Raw genomic sequence first — 18,382 nt, forward strand, 5'->3', positions numbered from 1 at the left:
CGTGTTTCATGGCCCATCTGCTTTTTTGTGTTGCTTTAGTTTTTAACTTCATATTTTGTTTGAATAATTTATTACATATTCTTCTGCACATTTAAAGTGGGTTTTATAAAATAATTTATTACATGTGCTCATGCACATTTACAATGGGATTATTGGCTTAAAATCAGCTTTATGTTTTATGTTTGTAATATATTTTGTCACATCAAAATGTTTTTTCTCAGTATTTTATTTTGTCAGTTTTTATTCAGCATACTTCATTGTAATGCAATTTTTTTTGTACAGTGCAACAATAGATAATAGTGCACCATTTCTTCAGGTTTGGGTGTGGGGTGACAACTCTGGGGGACAAGGAGGTCCTAATGCTGCCACCACCACCACAACCACCACAACCACCACATCCACCACATCCACCAATGCTCCTTCCCCTAGCAAGTCTCCCAGCAAGTCCCCCAACAAGTTGAGCATCTCAGGATCCTCGATCACAAGTCCAAGAAGACTGGAGGTGCCTGAGGAGCAGTGTGGTGGACTGATGAGGGATTTGGCCTCAGGAGACAACTACCTCATTGTCATCACAGTGGATGGCCTCACTTACTATGTGGGCAAGCTCAGGTACTGATAGGAATATTATGTTTGTGGAGGAGTAAAGTTAATCTACCATATTATATTTTCAGGCTCAAGTTATGTCCCGCAAAACTTTATATCCTACAAAACTTTGGAAAATATGGCTTGGGAATCATGTCAACTTGGAAGTTATGTTCCTTTATTTGGGTTTGGTCATTCATTCTTGTTCTAACAGGAATTCTTGAAAGTATGTAGAAGGGAACTGTGAGTAAAACTTTCTCATGAGCATAGTCAAGATTGTTCACTATCATTTAGAACTATGCTTGTTAAGTTACCAAGTATCCATGTTTACAAATGCACCTAAATTTTTATGAAGTTAAAATCATTCTTTTCCAACATGCAACTAGGCACAGGTGTGCTTTTATTCATAACTAAGCTTGAAGTACACAGTATAATTTTTATATCTGCATTGGTGTCTAAAATCATTCTCTATCATTTTGCAGGGCAGAGGAAGAGGCCAAAGTTCAGCAGATTCCTGTAGGTGATGCCACAATGCACTGCCGGTCAGTGTTGTGTCAGTGTGATAGTGTTGTCTGCACCACAGATGAGATGCACCCACAGGTAACAAGACTCTCCATATCATTAATGTTACTGAAATTATACGAATGCAATGCTCAAATGCAATTGGCCTTATTTTTTTTTTTTTTTTTTTTTTCCCAAAAAATCTAACCAAGTACAGTTTTTAATGTTATATCTATGGTTGGCATTGGTAGTATCTGGTTAGTTTAGTTTGCTTATGCACAACAAATTAAAGTTGTATTTTATTTTGAAATAGATTTTCTTTATTCAAAGTCACATGATTTTGATCTATGGTGTTTGTCTTGCAAAGACCACATATATTTAATAATTTACCATATTACTAAATAATTATGTCTCATCTTCATTTTAATGATCTCATTGCTATTTATTGTAAACCATCAATTGTTTTCTTGCTCTTCTGAGGTGCAATAAGAGTTCCCAGGCTATAAAATGCAAAATACATACCTGATTTATATTTAATCACTATTCCTTTCAAAGTAATCACTTTGTGCATCAATCACCATTCCCAGCTCTTTTACCATACAGAGAATGCTGCCTGAAGCATTTCATTGCATTTGATGGTGGTCATCATCTGCTACAAAAATAATATCTGATCTCTAGACTTCCTATAGGCCTAAGTTATGCTTTCAAGTAATGCAACATTTGCTTTCCAAGATGCATGCAAGTATTTATAGTCTTATTTTGAGAGAAAAAAGTACATTTTTGATACCAATGAGTACAGTATATAGTGTATGTAAGTTATTGAACTCATGATTATGAGTACAGAAGGCAACGATGAATACAGTGTATAATGTATGTAAATTATTGAATCATGATTGTAAATAGTTATTCAACTTCCTAACCAAAAGTTAAATTGGTGTACAAATCAGTCTCTTCCTTACCCTCTTTTGTGCGAGAAAACATGATGGTTGTGACATTGATAACGATTTTTGGAAGAGCTATAGTTTAAAAGTCAGACCATTTGAATGGAATTTATATCTGTGGACAATGAGTCTACAATTTTTTGTGGTAATAATTAATGTTATCTGAAGGCCTTTTACTTGTCTACAGGTAGTAAAGTTTGTGAAGAGTGAGACTGCTTACCTAAGTCTGTTGAAGGCTGTGGTGCATCATGTAGTGAGGCCCTTCCTGGCCACCTCTTCCTCCAGCACCAAGATTGCCACCTCCTCTTCTGCGTCTTCACAGAAGGATGCAAGCACCTCATCCTCTGGGGCAGGCAGTGTAGTTTCAGGTGGGTTTTTAATTTCTAAACAATGGAATCTAATTCATTCATGTATTTAGTGGCTGTTTTATAACTTAAGTGAATAGTTGCTGACAATATAAAACTGAAATATCTCAAGAATGAATATGAAAATTCCTTTAAATTAAATGTACTTGTGTGTGTGTGTGTGTGTGTGTGTGTACATGCTTTTGTGTATAAATGCAGACAATAGCCAGATGCAGCATACTAAGCTACAACTACTAGAGGCCTACCTGGATGTGACTCAGGCAGTGGCCAGCAGCCTCAGTGACTTGCTGGATGACCAGGCCACAGACGTCACTGCTGCCATCCCCATCATACGACAGGTGGGGAGATGCCTTGGGGAGGGTCATTGTCTTGTTTTATTTGTTCTTTTATGTTAGTTGCTGACAGAAGTTGTGCTCCACTCATAGAATGTAATTTCTTATCTAGTACCCTTCCATTTCTCAGTTTCATTTATTTAATTTTGGTGTTACAAAGAGATTAACATAACAGCTCAGATAGCACAGACCCTATGCTCCAGACTAACTGGTCTCCGCAACCCCTTTGCTACGAGGTAATCTTTATGGGAGCTGAAGTATATCAGGGATGCCTGCATGAGGAAGATTCAAATGATGAAATATCAATATTTATATAAAAAGTTCATGAATATTGTATTGTATATCATTTCAAAGATAATTGGTTTTCGTATACAGTGTAACCTTGGTTCACGAGTTTAATTCATTCCTGAAAGCAGTTCGTCACCTGAAATGTTCATAAACTGAAGCCATTTTCCCCATAGGAATCAGTGTAAAATGGAAAATTTGGCAAACAAAAGATAAGTGTTGCCTTTGTCATGAAAACGCATGTCAAGGGCCTCAAGTGGTGAAGAGGTGAACTGATAGCCAATACAGTCTGTTGTCTGGCATTTCTGATAACCTGTATGAGGCCATTCCTTACAAACAAGGTTAAAGGACTTAGACTGCAATACATTTCTCCTTTAGATAAATTTTTGATGTCATATTTGTATTTTTCAGGTTGAGGAGCACAAGTCCATTTACCAACGATATATGAAACTGGTGTGTGATGCTATAGCCATGAGTGGCCTCAACCTCACTAGTAAGGATGCTACCACCACCTTGGAGAAGTGCCAGTCTGTGTTTGCCACCATGGTGCCCGAGGAGAAGCAGCGCAGCCCCAGTGACCTCTTTTCTTACCTTATCCTCAGGCCACTACAGCACATACATGACTATGAGAGCTTTCTGAAGGACATGAAGACTGATGGAGAGAATTACTACTCCCCATTTACTCTTGATAAGATCAAGGTTGCTTATGCTCACTGGAAGCAACTTTCTGTTGCTGCACACAATAACCAGGTAAGTCAATAAGACCATATTAAAAACATTACTGACATCAAGAAGGCTGAAAAATCCATAGCAACATGTTTGGCAGGGAGAGCAGTTAGAATGGCCTGAATAATTGTTGAATGTGGTAAAAGAAGCATGATATTGTTTAAGCATATGGGTAAAATTCTACAAGTGTGCTAGTCTTGCATGGGCAGACGAAACTTTTTTTTTCAGTTTTCAGTGTGTTGTGAAATAATGTGATAATTGTATCTGTCACCCACCGCTGCCTGCCTCTGGAGCCTCAAAACAACTCACAGAGAGAGGTTCAACATGCATACTGTCTATTCATTTCACTCCCCGCTCACACTTTGAAGTGGACACACTAATTGAACAAAACCAGGTAAATTAATCTTTTTCCTGCTGTGCATTCTCCCCGTCCGCATGCATGGTGGACAGCACCGTGATTTATTTTTGCAAGGAGGTATTTCTCGCAACACAGGCCCACGAATTGGACCACACACACCGCCACCATGTCCCGTCCTTCGCTTCATATTTCCGCCGCCCCAAACTGTGAGCCAAATAAATTTAACTAAACCTAACTTAACCTAACGTACCTAACGGGAGGGGGGAGGGGGGCTTCACCGTCCTCGACCTCATTAAGGCAGTGAAGCCGCTGATAGGGTGAGCGTCGGCGATGACGTCATCGGACTCCCAGCGAATCACAAGCGTGTTTTCAGAACTGTCAGCCAATCGTAAGGCAGCCACCTTCAACTGCATCTTCAAAACGACCCGTTCTCTCTTTCAGTTTTTTTTTTTCTCTCTCTCTCTCTCGCACACATGCACGCCATAGCCACAATGTTTGGAGGAAAACGTCCAGTGTGATACTACTTTTAAAGGTAGTGTTCGTGACGCCGATGGTAAGTAGACGTGACCCGTATGTGTCAAAGCAGCGCGAAACTCGGGGTGATAATGCACGAAAGTCGGGATGGTAAGAATTTAGGACTAACTGCAAAATTTGGGGATCAGGAAACTCGGATAGCGCGAAACTCAAGAGGGTATTGTATATATATATATATATATATATATATATATATATATATATATATATATATATATATATATATATATATATATATATATATATATATATATATATATATATATATAAGCACTACATCAGCTTTGTCAGCTGCTAGTGGCCCATTTGTGGGTGGACAAAAGATGGTGCAAGCAGAGGGGTTCTCCATATTTCCCAGGAGAGGGGAGGAGAGAGGAGCTTTTTAGAGTTGCATATATCAATGAGAATGGATTGAGTGTAGGAGGAGAGAAGGGATAAAAGCATTTCTGAGAGGAAATGTAAGAGTGTAGGGTGTTGGTGAAAGACCTGCAAAGATGTGATTCGTGGGAGTGTGTAAGTGATATTGGAGGGAGGCTGTGGGAAGGCTTTGTGGGAGGAGCAGTATGGGCAGGGATAGAAAAGGAAAGAGGAATGGAAAGGTGTGCAATATTAGTCTCTCCACGAGTATGGGTAAGAGAGGATGGATAATGATTGGGTGGTTGTAGGATAGTATGGATGATGGGGAACATTGGTATTTTGTATGCATGAATGTGTATGTATGCCCCAGTGAACAACAAAGAAAAGAAAAGCAAGACTAACAGTGAAACAATAGAGGAAAGAAAAGCAAGACTAACAGTGAAACAACAGAGGAAAGAAAAGCAAGACTAATAGTGAAACAACAGTGAACAACAGAGGAAAGAAAAGCAAGACTAACAGTGAAACAACAGTGAACAACAGAGGAAAGAAAACCAAGACCAAGATAAAGAAATTTTAGGAAGATTTAGGGAAGTGTTTGAAAACTTTTGAAAATGAAAAAATGAGTAAGTTATGTTCGACAATATGAATCTTAAAATTGGAAACAGAGATTGAGGGTGTGGTTGGAAAATTGGACTAACACTTCATTGAATACTTGTTTTCTTACCACTCATTTTCATGACTGATAGTACTATTCTCCTACTACTTTTTTTTCAGGTTGAGGCTGAGGACACAAAGAATTTTTGGGAGACATGCAGCCAAAAGATGGCAGAGGCCTTGCGCACCCCATCCAGAAGATTACTGCGAGAGTCCAGGACACATCCTATTCACGTTCATAATGCCGGTCGGTTCTCATCTCACTCCTTTGTACTGTTGACAGACATCTTGGTGCATCTCCAGTACTCAAACTTTACCACCTACAGCCTCAACACTATGTGGGTAGAGACAGTCTCCAATGTCCCAAATGTGCAGGTGAGACAAGTAAAAAAAAAATGGGTAGGTTTTGCTCTGTCTGCCTTGATATAGTTCCCATGAAAACTCCCCATGAGGAAACAAATTCTGTCTGTATATCTGGGTAGTTGCCCTTAAGCTCACTATTCAGGTTTCTTAACAAATCCCTACATGGCTGTTCAAAAACAGATTTTGATTTATATTTGTTTGCCATTATTATGATTATATGTCATCAACATATCCTACTTTGTCTCAGAATGGTATCTGCATCACTCTGCCTGAAGAGACTCTCACCCTCACTTGCCCCTCAAGTGGAGATAAAAATCAGTGGATGTATGCACTGCAGGAGGGGATCAAGAGGGCAGTAGATAAGTCTGAAAACTCATCTGGGACAACAATAGCATTACCCAGGTCTCCACCACTTGTTCGGAACTCCTCCTACACCTTCTCCAAGAACCCTATGTATAAAGATGCAACGTACTCAGGTGCATTTTGGAACAAGAGAGCTTCCATTCAGTTTTTATGTTACAATATACAATAATTTTCTTGCTTTAACTTTCTCTTTTATTTTGTGTTTGCAGCAGTAGGTTTTTGTCATGATTATTTATGACTGAGTTTGCAAAACTACACATTCTCAACATCAAGCCAGTTTCTATACATGAATGTGAAAACATTGTAAATCGGCTATAAAATGTATAAGGATATCAGTAATTCATAAGTGAAATACCTCATGCCTTTGCTCTGTGTCACAGGCCAGTGGGTGTGTGGAAAACTTCATGGAGAGGGAACTATGGTGTGGGTAGATGGCCGCCGCTACAAGGGACAGTTCCGGCAGAATGTGTACCATGGCTCAGGGCGGCTTGAGGTACCCTCAGGGGTAAATATCACTGTGTATGAAGGCACCTGGAAGAATGGGAAGTTGGAGGGCAAAGGGGTTATCAGGTATGTGGCTGGTGTTTCCTACTGTATAGGGCTGAGAGTTGAATGACTAAACAGGTTAATTATATCATGTTTTCTATAAATTAAATAATCTATGATCAGCAAGAATGCCCAAGGCTGAATATTTGCTCTTTTGCTTTAAAGTTCATTACAAGTTGATAAGGTGTGCTGTTTCCTGAGGAACAGTGACTTTTAAAAGAGATAGATGATTTCTATATAGGATTTGTAGGATCTTTTGTAAGACTGTTGTTTTTTGTTTTTGCCTTTGAGCTGCCTCCCTTGCAGTAAAGATCTGTAAGATTTATAAGGTCAAATGGGTGAAGCATGGTATGCTGAGATGGTTTGGATGTATGATTTGAATGAAGGAGAATGAATTTGTGAAGAGAGAGTATGAGGGAGGGGATGTCAGGGGAAGACCACCTGGGAAGTGGATCAATAGGGTGAGTGAGTATTGTAGCAAGTGAGTTGGAAGTAGCAGGATTGAGTGTGCTGAGAGGGAGTGCCAGAACAGGGAGAGATGGAGACATTTTTGTTGCAGCCAACCCCCAGAGGGAAGTTCCTGTGAAGGAGCAGGATGTCGGAGATATAGATAGATAAAAAGATAGATTTGTAAGATGTAAACTCAAAGTGGATGATGTCAAGTACATTGAAATTAGGAATATAATAGGTACTACACTTGAGATACTGAATAGATCAAAATGTTATGTATTCTTGAAAAAAAGGGAAGATAAATAAAAGGAAAGAATCATGAAGTTTTCTGTTGATTCCAAAATATGGAAGTACAGGAAAGTTATAAAAAAAAAGGAGGTGAAAAATCATAAGACTAGTGGATAAGCAGTTTGAGGCAGAGTTGTAGTCTGGGTGAGGAGAGGGGACTAATGAATAAGGAAATTGATCCAACCCTGACTTTCACCAAAGAAACAATACTAAGAAATGAGGCATTATCGTAAATATATTGTCACCAGTTTTCCATTACAATTAAGAAAAAGCAAAGATTTACCTCTACTTGCATCCTCAGATATGCCAACAAGGATGTATACATTGGCAACCTGCGGGAGAGTCAGCCTCATGGCCATGGGGAGCTAAAGAAGGGCCAATTCAGCTCCCAGGCAGCCTGCATCTACACAGGAGAGTGGAGCAATGGCGTCAAGAATGGCTATGGTGTCCTTGATGACATAGCAAAAGGTCAGGCATCATATCTTGTTATTATTTGTTGTCCAGGTCATTTTGATTGTTTATAATATCTGTGGATCAGCTTACTCATGAATAGTTGTTGTTTTCATAGGTTTTAGTATTGTGTGTGTGTGTGTATTTACCTAGTTGTGGTATACGAGAGAGGAGCTATGCTTGTACTGTCCTGTCTTTATTGTTTTGTTTGTTTTGTTTTACAACAGAGGAGACAGCTCAAGGGCACAAAAAAAAGGAAACGATAATAAAAAAAGCCTGCCACTCGCTGTTCCTAAAAAGAATAAAAAAAGGTGGCTGAAAGAGAGGTCAATTTCAGGAGGAGAGGTGTCCTGATACCCTCCTCTTGAAAGAGTTCAAGTTGTAGGCAGGAGGAAATACAGATGAAGGAAGATTGTTCCAGAGTTTACCAGCGTGAGAGATGAAAGAGTGAAGATGCTGGTTAACACGTGCGGAAGGAATTTGGATAGCATAGGGATGAGCATGAGTAGAAAGTCGTGTGCAGCGGGGCCGCAGGAGGGGGGGAGGCATGCAGTTAGCAAGTTTAGAAGAGCAGTCAGCGTGAAAATAACGATAGAAGATAGAAAGAGAGGCAACATGGCGGCGGAAATTAAGAGGTAGAAGACTATCAGTAAGAGGAGGAGAGCTGATGAGATGAAGAGCCTTAGACTCAACTCTGTCCAAGAGAACTGTGTGAGTGGAGCCCCCCGACACTTGAGAGGCATACTCCATACGAGGGCAGACAAGGCCCCTGTATATGGATAGCAACAGTGCGGGGGAGAAGAACTGACAGAGATGATACAGAACGCCCAACCTTGAAGAAGCTGATTTAGTGAGAGAGGAGATGTGAAGTTTCCAGTTAAGATTTTGAGTTAAGGATGGACCGAGGATGTTTAGTGTTGAAGATGGTGACAGCTGAGTGTTGTCGAAGAATAGGGGATAGGTGTTTGGAAGATTGTGTCGAGCTGAAAGGTAGAGAAATTGGGTTTTTGAGGCATTGAAGGACACAAGGTTCCTTTTACCCCAATCAGAAATGACAGTAAGGTCTGAGGTTAAGCGTTCTGCAGCCTCCAGCCTGGAGTCATGTAATTCCTGTTGAGAGGGTCTTCTGTTGAAAGAAGTTGAATAATGCAGAGTGGAGTCATCAGCGTATGAGTGCATAGGACAGTTTGTTATGGAAAGAAGATATAGAAAGGCTGGAAAGGAAACTGGAGATAAAGGAACAGAGAGAAGGATAGAATCCGAAAGGGGGCAGTTTAGAAAGCAAAGACTTGTGCCAGACTCTATTGAAGGTTTTTTTATGTCTAGCGCAACTGAGAAAGTTTCACCAAAATGGCTAAGAGAGGACGACCAAGAATCAGTTAAGAGAGCAAGAAGATCGCCAGTAGAACGCCCCTTGTGGAACCCATACTGACGATCAGATAGAAGGTTAGAAGTGGAAAGGTGCTTTTGAATCTTCCAGTTAAGGATTGATTCAAAAGCTTTAGATAGACAGGAAAGTAAAGCTATAGGGTGATAGTTTGAGGGATTGGAACGGTCACCCTTCTTAGGCACAGTCTGTACAAAGGCGTACTTCCAGCAGGAAGGAAAGGTAGACGTTGATAGGCAGAGGTGAAAGAGTTTGACCAGGCAGGGTGTCAGCACAGAAGCTGGGTTAAGAAGAGGCGGGAAAGAGGAAGAAGTGAAATTGGAGGAGATATTTTTGGCTAAGTGCCTGAAGTCTCTGGAAAAATGAGAGAAAGCAAGGTGTTGACATTTGCTATGGATAAAGGAGTTTTTGGCAAGTCAGAGAATAGATTTGGCACGATTCCGGGTGGAAATGTAAAGATCATGGTTTGCGGGAGTTCGAAGGCTCTGGTACCTTTTTTGAACTGCCTCTCTATCTTTGACAGCACGAGAACAAGCGTGATTAAACCAAGGCTTTTTAGCATGGGGAGTAGAGAAAGTACGTGGAATGTATGCCTCAATTCCAGAGACAATCACCTCTGTGATGTGCTGGGCACACACAGAGGGGTCTCTATCCTGGAAGCAGTAATCATTCCACGGGAAATTGGAAAAGTACATCCTCAGGTCGTCCCACCGAGCTGAAGCAAAATGCCAGAAGCATTGCCTCTTCAGTGAGTCCAGAGGATGTACAGGAGCAATAGGACAGGATACAGAAATAAGGTTGTGATCAGAGGAGCCCAACAGAGAGAACAGTTTGACAGTAAGCAGAAGGGTTAGAGGTAAGGAAGAGGTCTAGTATGTTGGGCCAGTCTCCAAGACGGTCGGGAATACATGTAGGGTGCTGAACCAACTGCTCTAGATCGATCAATACCTACTATTATCCAACTTGGCCTTTAAATCATAAATCATCTTTGTGTGTGTATTTACCTAGTTGTAGTTTTACAGGGCCTGGGCTTTACACTCGTGTGGTCCTGTCTCCGTATCTATATTTATCCAACTTTTCCTTAAAGCTTTGCCCACTCCTCGCCGATACTACATCCTCACTTAGTCTGTTCCAAACCTCTATATTTCTTTGCGGGAAGCTATATTTCTTTATGTCTTTCAAGCATCTTCCCTTCCTCAATTTTTTACTATGTCCTCTTTTGTTCCTGGTGGTAATTTCTTCTTTTAGTAGTAACTCCTCGTTGTCTGCTTCTTCCATTTTGCTCAATAATTTGTAGATTTGTATTAGGTCTCCCCTTTCTCTTCTTTGTTCTAGTGTTGGTAAGTCCATTTCCTTTAGTCTTTCCTCGTATGTCAATCCCTCCAGCTCTGGAACCATTTTTGTTGCCATCCTTTGTATTCTTTCTAGTTTCTTTATGTGTTTCTTCTTATGGGGAGACCACACTGCCTCCACATATTCCAACTTTGGTCTGATCATAGTGGTAAGTAATTTTTTCATCATTTCCTTATCCATGTAGTGGAATGCTATTCCTGTATTTCTCACCATGTTATACGTATCACCGAATATCCGATTAACATGACTCTCTGGCTGTTTGTTATCTTGCATTATTACTCCCAGGTCTCTCTCTTTGTGTACTTTCTTTAATGTTTTACCATCTCCCATTTTATATGTCCATTTTGGTCTTCCTTCACTTTTTCCCATTTCCATAACATGACATTTCTTCACATTAAATTTCATCTCCCATTCCATACTCCACTTCCAAATCTTGTTTAGGTCTTCTTGCAGAATTTCGCAGTCTTTACTGTTTCTTATGTCTTAGCAGCTTTGCATCATCTGCATCTGTGTGTGTGTGTAATTCACCTCTTGGTCTGCTGCGGGTCTCTCTCGAGACAGCCAGCCGTTCCCCTACGGAAGAGCACAGAGCTCATAGCACCGATCTTTGGGTAGGACCGAGACCACTCACACACAACACACCGCGACAACGAGGTCACAACTCCTTGCCTGACGTCGCGTACCTACTCACTGCTAGGTGAACAGGGGCTACACGTGAAAGAAGATAGACCCAACTTATCTTCACCCGGCCGGTTAATCGAACCTCGGTCCTTCTGGTTGTGAGCCAGACGCTCTACCCCTGAGCTACTGGGCCGTGTGTGTGTGTGTGTGTGTGTGTGTATCTGTGATTCATTCACCATGGCCTGATCATGAATTGGACTTGTCATTGGCAGTAAGTACCATCCTGATTAGAGCAAGCTCATTATAGTTGATCTCTGGGTACTGCTGGGACCTTCCCACACCACTCTGTCGCTGCTCACTCTAGTTTTGTCCACCCGACTGTATACACCTACCGTGGTGCGCAAATGGCAAGACCACCTGCGCAAATGGTGGGACAATGGCCGCAAATTAAGGCCGCACAAATGGGGTGAGCGAAAGTAGTGAGTGCGCAAATGGTGAGATTTTACTGTATGTATGTATGTATGTATGTGTGTGTGTGTGTGTGTGTGTGTGTATATATATATATATATATATATATATATATATATATATATATATATTATTTATTTATTTATGTATATATTTATATGCCTGTGTGCATTTACAAATGTATACACATATGTGCACTTACTATACATTTGGCGGACGCCTGTTTTTTTTTAAATAAATATTATCTTATGTATCAGTATTTATTTCAGTATTTATTTCAGTACACTACCTTTAAACACTTATACCATATTTTATATTGTAAATGTGTGATGAGTGTGTGTTACTGATATTGCCTAATCCAGTAATATATCATCTAATCTAAGGTGTTATGCGAAGGTGTTATGGTTTCTGCCGTGCCTCCACTCAACGCCTCCAACCCCCAGACCACCTTTCCCTACCCTCCCCCTCCTTCCTCCCTTCCTTTCCATTCTCATCATTTCCCCTCTCACTTCCCACTCCTCCCCAGCCCGAGGCTATGATGGTATAAGAGGCGCATCCAGGTGTTGTACAGTAATTATCAACGTGAAAAATACGCCTTGCCATGGAATTGTACCATGCTCTTAGTTAATAATAATCATCTGTACATATACACCTACATTCTAATATAATATATATATAATAGATGGGAGAAATAGGGTAGGACATACAATGATGAGGGGAGGGAGCGGAGGGGGGAGAAGAGAGGAGCAATGAGAAGGAAGGGAAGGGAGGGTTTAGGTTAAGGAATTTGGGAGGGGAGGGTGGGGGGCTCTTTCCTTCTAATGTGTCAACATGACTCGGTCGGGGTTTGTGTTATTTTCCAAACGTAAACTCTCATAACACATATAGTATCGTGGGTTAGCCAGCCATAATTAGGTCCCGATGTTAACTGTAGTGTCAAATGTCATACTGATCCACAACTTAGAGATATTTAGATATTGTATAAAAAATGCTTTTTAAAAATGTATAGTAGTTAACTTCAAAGAAGGAATTATTAGGTATGTGAATAGAGGTGCATGTTTAACATTTGCAAAATTTTGTTGCCCTACAGGGGAGAAGTACCTGGGTATGTGGCAGAATAATGCTCGGCATGGGCCAGGCATGGTTGTTACTATGAATGGGGTCTACTATGAAGGCAATTTCCACCAAAACAAACTGACTGTGAGTTTTCCTTTATGTTCATTATTATTATAAAATCTTTGTATTCACTTAATATAAACAAGTATCAATTTAGCAGTAACCATACTCATTGAAAAGTTCTCTCTGATGCAATTTTGAGTGTGGCATATTTTGTAGTATTTTGCTTCCCCAATGAGACTTGAGCTTTGAAAATTTATGAGTCAGAACCTGTCATTATTTTGACCTGAATTCTTTTGTTGATTCTTTCCACTGCTAGGTTTGGTAGTTAATTTCTTGAGCAACCAATTACTTGCAATCATTGAGTTAAACTTTTTGGATTGTATGTTAGTCTCATGTGACAATTTTCTTTTGGTGAAAAGATTGTTACATAAAAGCCTTTGGATACATTTAATTTCATTATATTGCTGCAATGACCAGCAACTAGTTTGGACAGGTCTTATTTTTGAAGATCACTTTTTCACAGTTATCATTTAACAATTTTTTTAGAATCCTATGCTCAGAAATTATGATAACGATAATATTAAAAATGGTATTGCTAATATGAATAAAGCATGTATACTGACAAACCTTTCCATTATTGTTCAGGGTTATGGTTTGATGATGTTTGAAGACAAGACTTACTATGAGGGAGAGTTGGGTATAGGAGGAACCTTTGCTGGGAAGGGCAGCTTGCACTACCCTAGTGGGGACACCATAGAAGGAACCTTCACAGGCAACTGGGAGGATGGGATCAAAATCAATGGAGTCCTTCAGAAAGGCATTGGCTCTCCTGATGAAGAAAACATTCCCATGTAAGTTTTTTCTGTTTGTTTGTTTATGTATTTACCTAGTTGTGATATACGGGAAAGGAGATATTCTCGTACTGTCCAGTCTCTATATCTACAATATTCCAACTTGTCCTTAAATCCATGAATTGTCTTTACGTTGAGCACATCCTTTTCCTGACCATTGCAAGCCTCCACTACTCTTTGTAGAAAGCTGTTCTTAAATATCTTTTCTACAGGTAACGTTTTCCATCTTCCTTCCATGGCCTCTTGAGCCTCTTATATCCTTTATTACTAGAACTTCTTTGTCCATTTTCTCCATCCCATTCAGTACCCTATACACTGCAATCAGATCTCCTATCTTCCACCACTGTTCCGATGTCAATAAATTCAACCGCTTTAATTTCTCTTTGTATGTTAAGTTTGTTAGCCCTGGAACCAACTTTGTTGCTGCCCTCTGAATCCTCTCTACTTTCCTTATATTCAGATGTGTACTTGGCAACCATACTGTTGCTGCATATTTCAACCTTGGGCATATCTCTGTTACAATCAATTTCTTCATCATTTCCTCACTCTAATATTGAAAAGCTACTTTTATGTTCCTCACCAGGTTGTACGTCTCACCTACTTTTCTGTTTGTGTTTCTCTGGTGACAGGTTATCCAATACAGTTACTCCCAGGTCCTTTTCCATTGCTGTTTTCTTAATGCCTTTATTTCCCATTGTATAGTTATCTGAAATTCTCTTTGCTTTTCCAAATTCCATCACACTGCACTTTCTGGTGTTAAATTCCATTTCCTATCTACTTTTCCACTCCTATATTCTGTCCAGGTCCTGTTGCAGTGCTTGACAATCCTCTTCACTTCCAACCTTCTTAAGTAACTTGGCATCATCAGCCAACAAACTCATCTAACTGTTTACTCCTTCCGTCATGTTATTAATATAAATTGCAAATATGACCGGAGCCAGCACTGACCTTTGTGGATTCCACTGATCATTTTCCTCCATGAGAACCTCACATCTCTGACCACTGTCCTCATTTCCCTGTTCTCCAAAATACAGTAAACCCTCTGGTATCTGGGTTAATAGAGGCACGGGGCACCCAGATATGGGAAAATCCCGGATATGGTGTAGGTTAAGTGTACGGACCCGAAAACCTAACTTTCACCTACTTCATTTAATATATCATCAGCACAAACGAAGCTACTTAAGATCACACCCGTAAGCCCATGATAACCTTCCACGCCCGCGCATACGTATATATATATGGAACGAGTGCAGGGACGATATGTTATAGCCGTAAAAAAGAAAAATATGTTACGGGTTACATATCAGCCGCGCCGCCGCCACCCTGCCCTGCTCGCCCTGAGAATATATATCCTTATTATCTCACAAACAGAGCCACTTAAGTTCACGTCCGTACGCCCACGTCAGCCCTTTACGCCTGCGCACACGTGGATATATGAAAAGAGTACACTGCCCGGGCAGAGCTTAGAGGCATCGTGCGGGGAATTTGAACGACTTTTGGTGGCGCGCGACAATTTAAAAAAAGAAAATTGGAAAAAATCTCATTTTTGAAAACTCCCATTTTTTAACTCCCAGATACTGGCGAGGTTGGATACGGTGCTCCCGGATAACTGAGGGTTTACTGTATTCTCCATCCGCCTCAAGAGTTCTCCTCTCAGTCATTTGATGTTCTCCATCTTCCACAGCAGCCTCTTATGAGGCACCTTATCAAATGCTTTCTGTATTTGATCCTCCTTTCGGCCACCTCTTTTGCTTTACTTTAGGAGCAGCGAGTAGCGGGCTTTTTTTTTATTATTGTTTTCTTTTTTTGTTGCCCTTGAGCTGCCTCCTTTGTTGTAAAAAAAAAAAAAAAAAAAAATCCAAATAAATTCTGTCTGCCCAACCATCCCTTTCCTGTACTATGTCTATCACTCATGAATAAAAACACATCAATTTCGTTATACAAGATCTTCCTCCTAGAAAGCCAGGCTGCTTATCCATCAATCTGTTGTTCTCCTTCAGGTAATTCATCTACTTAGCTTTACTTAGTTTTCACAAATCTTAGCTACCACACTCGTCAGAGAACCGGGTCTATTATTCCAAGTTTCCCAGCATCCTCCTTTGTAAACTGGTATGATGGTTGCTCTTTTCCAATCTGCTGGGACTGTACCCTATGGTAGTGAGCTGACTACGACACACTGGATCTTATCAGCTAGTTGGTCACTGCACTCTCTCAGGACCCAATCTGACACACCATCCAGTCCCAATGCTTTTCTCACATCCAGACCTTCCTTTATTTCTCTCACTTTTTGTACTTTAACTTGTATTTCTTCCAGATAGTCTATATTTTCAGGTGATACAGGACTCTGTCATGAAGGACTAGAACCCTTCTGAGGAGGGATAAGGAGAGGTACATCAGAGATTTCACTGAGTATGTCAGAGGCTGTCTAAATGCAAATGACCTCAGACCTGCCTTTTGAGCTCTGAAGAAGCTCCTCTCCAAATCCACTTCTCAGATGAGTACTATCCAAACGGCTGATGGGTAGATAGTATCAGATGCAGGCTTGATGGGCGGAGTACTTGGGGAGTTGTACAAGGCAGAGCCCCCAAGTGGACAGCTCCCTCTGGCTGGGTTGCAGATGGCGGCTGCTGATCCACCAATAAACGAAACTCCATCCTCTCTTGTGGAAGTGAGAGAGGTTGTGAAGAAGTTGAAGGGTTGAAAGGCAGTTGGGATCTGTAATATCAGTGTAAAGTTGTTGAAAGCTGGGGGTGAACCCATCATCCGTGGGTTGCATGCGGTGCTGTTTACTGTGTGACAGTCCGGTGCCATTCTTCTGACTAGAAAAGGGGTTTGATTGTCCTTATCTGGAAAGGGAAAGGGGACTGACAGGACTGCAACAGTTACCGTGGTATTACACTACTCAGTGTGCCGGGCAAGATGCTCGCTCATCTGCTGGTGATGCGAATTCGATCTCATCTGCTAAAGTTCCAGAGACCTAAGCAATCCTGGTTCATGCCCGGCAAGTCAACTATTGACTGGACCCTAGCACTTCGCATCTTTTTGGAATGCTGACATGAGTTTTGATGGGTTGTTCGCAGCCTATGTTGATCTCAAGAAGGCTTTTGACTCAGTGCATCATGAGGCACTCTGGGATATTCTGCAAATCCTGCAAGGATTATTGATGTGATGCCTTCTTCTTTATTTTGTACTTATTTATCTATTTTTTAACATCCTGGCCTACAGTGCTGGTAGGCTTTCTTGGTGGGGCCTGGTGGTTGATCCAAGCCCGTCATGGCGCAAGTGTTTATAGTGGCGCCATCTATTTTTAGCTCATGCTGCTCCCCAGAGTTCATTATTGATTTCCCTTGGACAGTTCCTCTAGAGTCTGGGTTGATGGATGGTCTTCAGGACAGCATGTGGGTAGTCTTAGGCTACACGGCGGTGACTGAAAAATTCCTGTTGGTAACGGTGGATTCAAACCTACATCATCCAGGACATGGTGAACACGGGACTGGCACTCTAACCACTCAGCCACCACCTCCCTATGCATGACTGGCCTTTACTCTGGAACTGAAAGTGCTGTGAAGTGTCGGGGAGGGAGGCATTTCCAGCTTCTTCCCTGTTAATTCAGGAGTGGGGCTTGGGTGCATCCTTGCTCCATCACTTTTCAACACTTGCATGGACTGGGTATTAAGCAGATATGCTGATCAGAGTTGTTGCCAAACATCTGTTGGGAACATCAAGGTCACTGATCTTTTTGCTGACATTGCTGAACTCCTCATGAAATCGTTGGAGGTCTTGGTAATTGTTCTCAAAGTGCTGCATGAGGAGGTGAAGCCTCTAGGACTGCAGGTCTTCTGGGCCAAAACCAAGAGGAGGTGGTGGCCAAGTGGTTAGCGTGTGGGTGTGGTGAGCCCGAGGACCTAGCGTGGACCAGGTTCGAGTCCCCACCAAAACACGCTGATTTTTCAAGTCATCGCAGAGTGGTGGAAGATTACCCACATGCTGTCTGGATCTTCAAGCAACCTTAGCTTCAGTGACTTTGGTCAAGAGGAGCATGGGCCAAACAAAAATCATACATCATGGCAGCCGCTATAAATAAAATTAGCCTGCACCACTATCGGACTGGGGCCGTCCATAAGGACCCTCAAAAAAGCCTACTGGCTTTCATTGTTTACTGAATCTATATCCATCTCACCTACCTTACATTTTGCCATGGGTCTATTCTTACTCGTGTGTGTGCGTGTGTGTGTGCGTGCACACATAGTTACCAGCATATCATCTCACAAATTCTACTGTGTGTAGGATGTCGGAGTTGGTGTCTGGTAATTCGGCCATTCCTGACCTTAGAAGAGTTACAAGATCTGATAAGGTGTGGCTTGTTCAAGGTTTAATCCATCTCTTTCAATTCTTTGGCCTTATGTGTTTCTTTCCTGGAATGAATATTTCCAACATTTTGAAATTAATAATGGTAGCGATACATCTGCTCTGAATTATTAGTTTGTT

At 41.1% G+C, this 18,382-nt stretch overlaps 1 protein-coding gene and 1 long non-coding RNA gene across 6 annotated transcripts in view; one reads left to right on the forward strand and one right to left on the reverse strand.

Moving 5' to 3' along the window:
- The window catches only part of LOC127010440 (alsin-like), a 66,184-nt gene that overhangs the window by 21,325 nt on the left and 26,477 nt on the right, over positions 1-18,382 (forward strand). For all 5 annotated transcript variants that reach the window (XM_050884595.1, XM_050884593.1, XM_050884598.1 and 2 more), the window contains 11 exons: positions 317-609; positions 1,065-1,182; positions 2,212-2,392; positions 2,588-2,727; positions 3,418-3,756; positions 5,756-6,010; positions 6,246-6,474; positions 6,742-6,931; positions 7,947-8,113; positions 13,015-13,124; positions 13,689-13,894. In XM_050884595.1, coding sequence (XP_050740552.1) covers positions 317-609; positions 1,065-1,182; positions 2,212-2,392; positions 2,588-2,727; positions 3,418-3,756; positions 5,756-6,010; positions 6,246-6,474; positions 6,742-6,931; positions 7,947-8,113; positions 13,015-13,124; positions 13,689-13,894 — 2,228 coding nt within the window. The remainder of the gene's footprint in view (positions 1-316; positions 610-1,064; positions 1,183-2,211; positions 2,393-2,587; positions 2,728-3,417; positions 3,757-5,755; positions 6,011-6,245; positions 6,475-6,741; positions 6,932-7,946; positions 8,114-13,014; positions 13,125-13,688; positions 13,895-18,382) is intronic.
- The window catches only part of LOC127010445 (uncharacterized), a 58,169-nt gene continuing 40,871 nt past the window's right edge, over positions 1,085-18,382 (reverse strand). Inside the window, exons 2-6 of the long non-coding RNA XR_007763187.1 lie at positions 7,929-8,048; positions 6,717-6,892; positions 2,635-2,739; positions 2,245-2,368; positions 1,085-1,212 (exon numbers count right to left, since the gene is read on the reverse strand). This is a non-coding gene — a long non-coding RNA (uncharacterized LOC127010445). The remainder of the gene's footprint in view (positions 1,213-2,244; positions 2,369-2,634; positions 2,740-6,716; positions 6,893-7,928; positions 8,049-18,382) is intronic.

This window comes from Eriocheir sinensis, chromosome 43 (assembly GCF_024679095.1).
Source record: "Eriocheir sinensis breed Jianghai 21 chromosome 43, ASM2467909v1, whole genome shotgun sequence".
NCBI classification, from domain to species: domain Eukaryota; kingdom Metazoa; phylum Arthropoda; class Malacostraca; order Decapoda; family Varunidae; genus Eriocheir; species Eriocheir sinensis.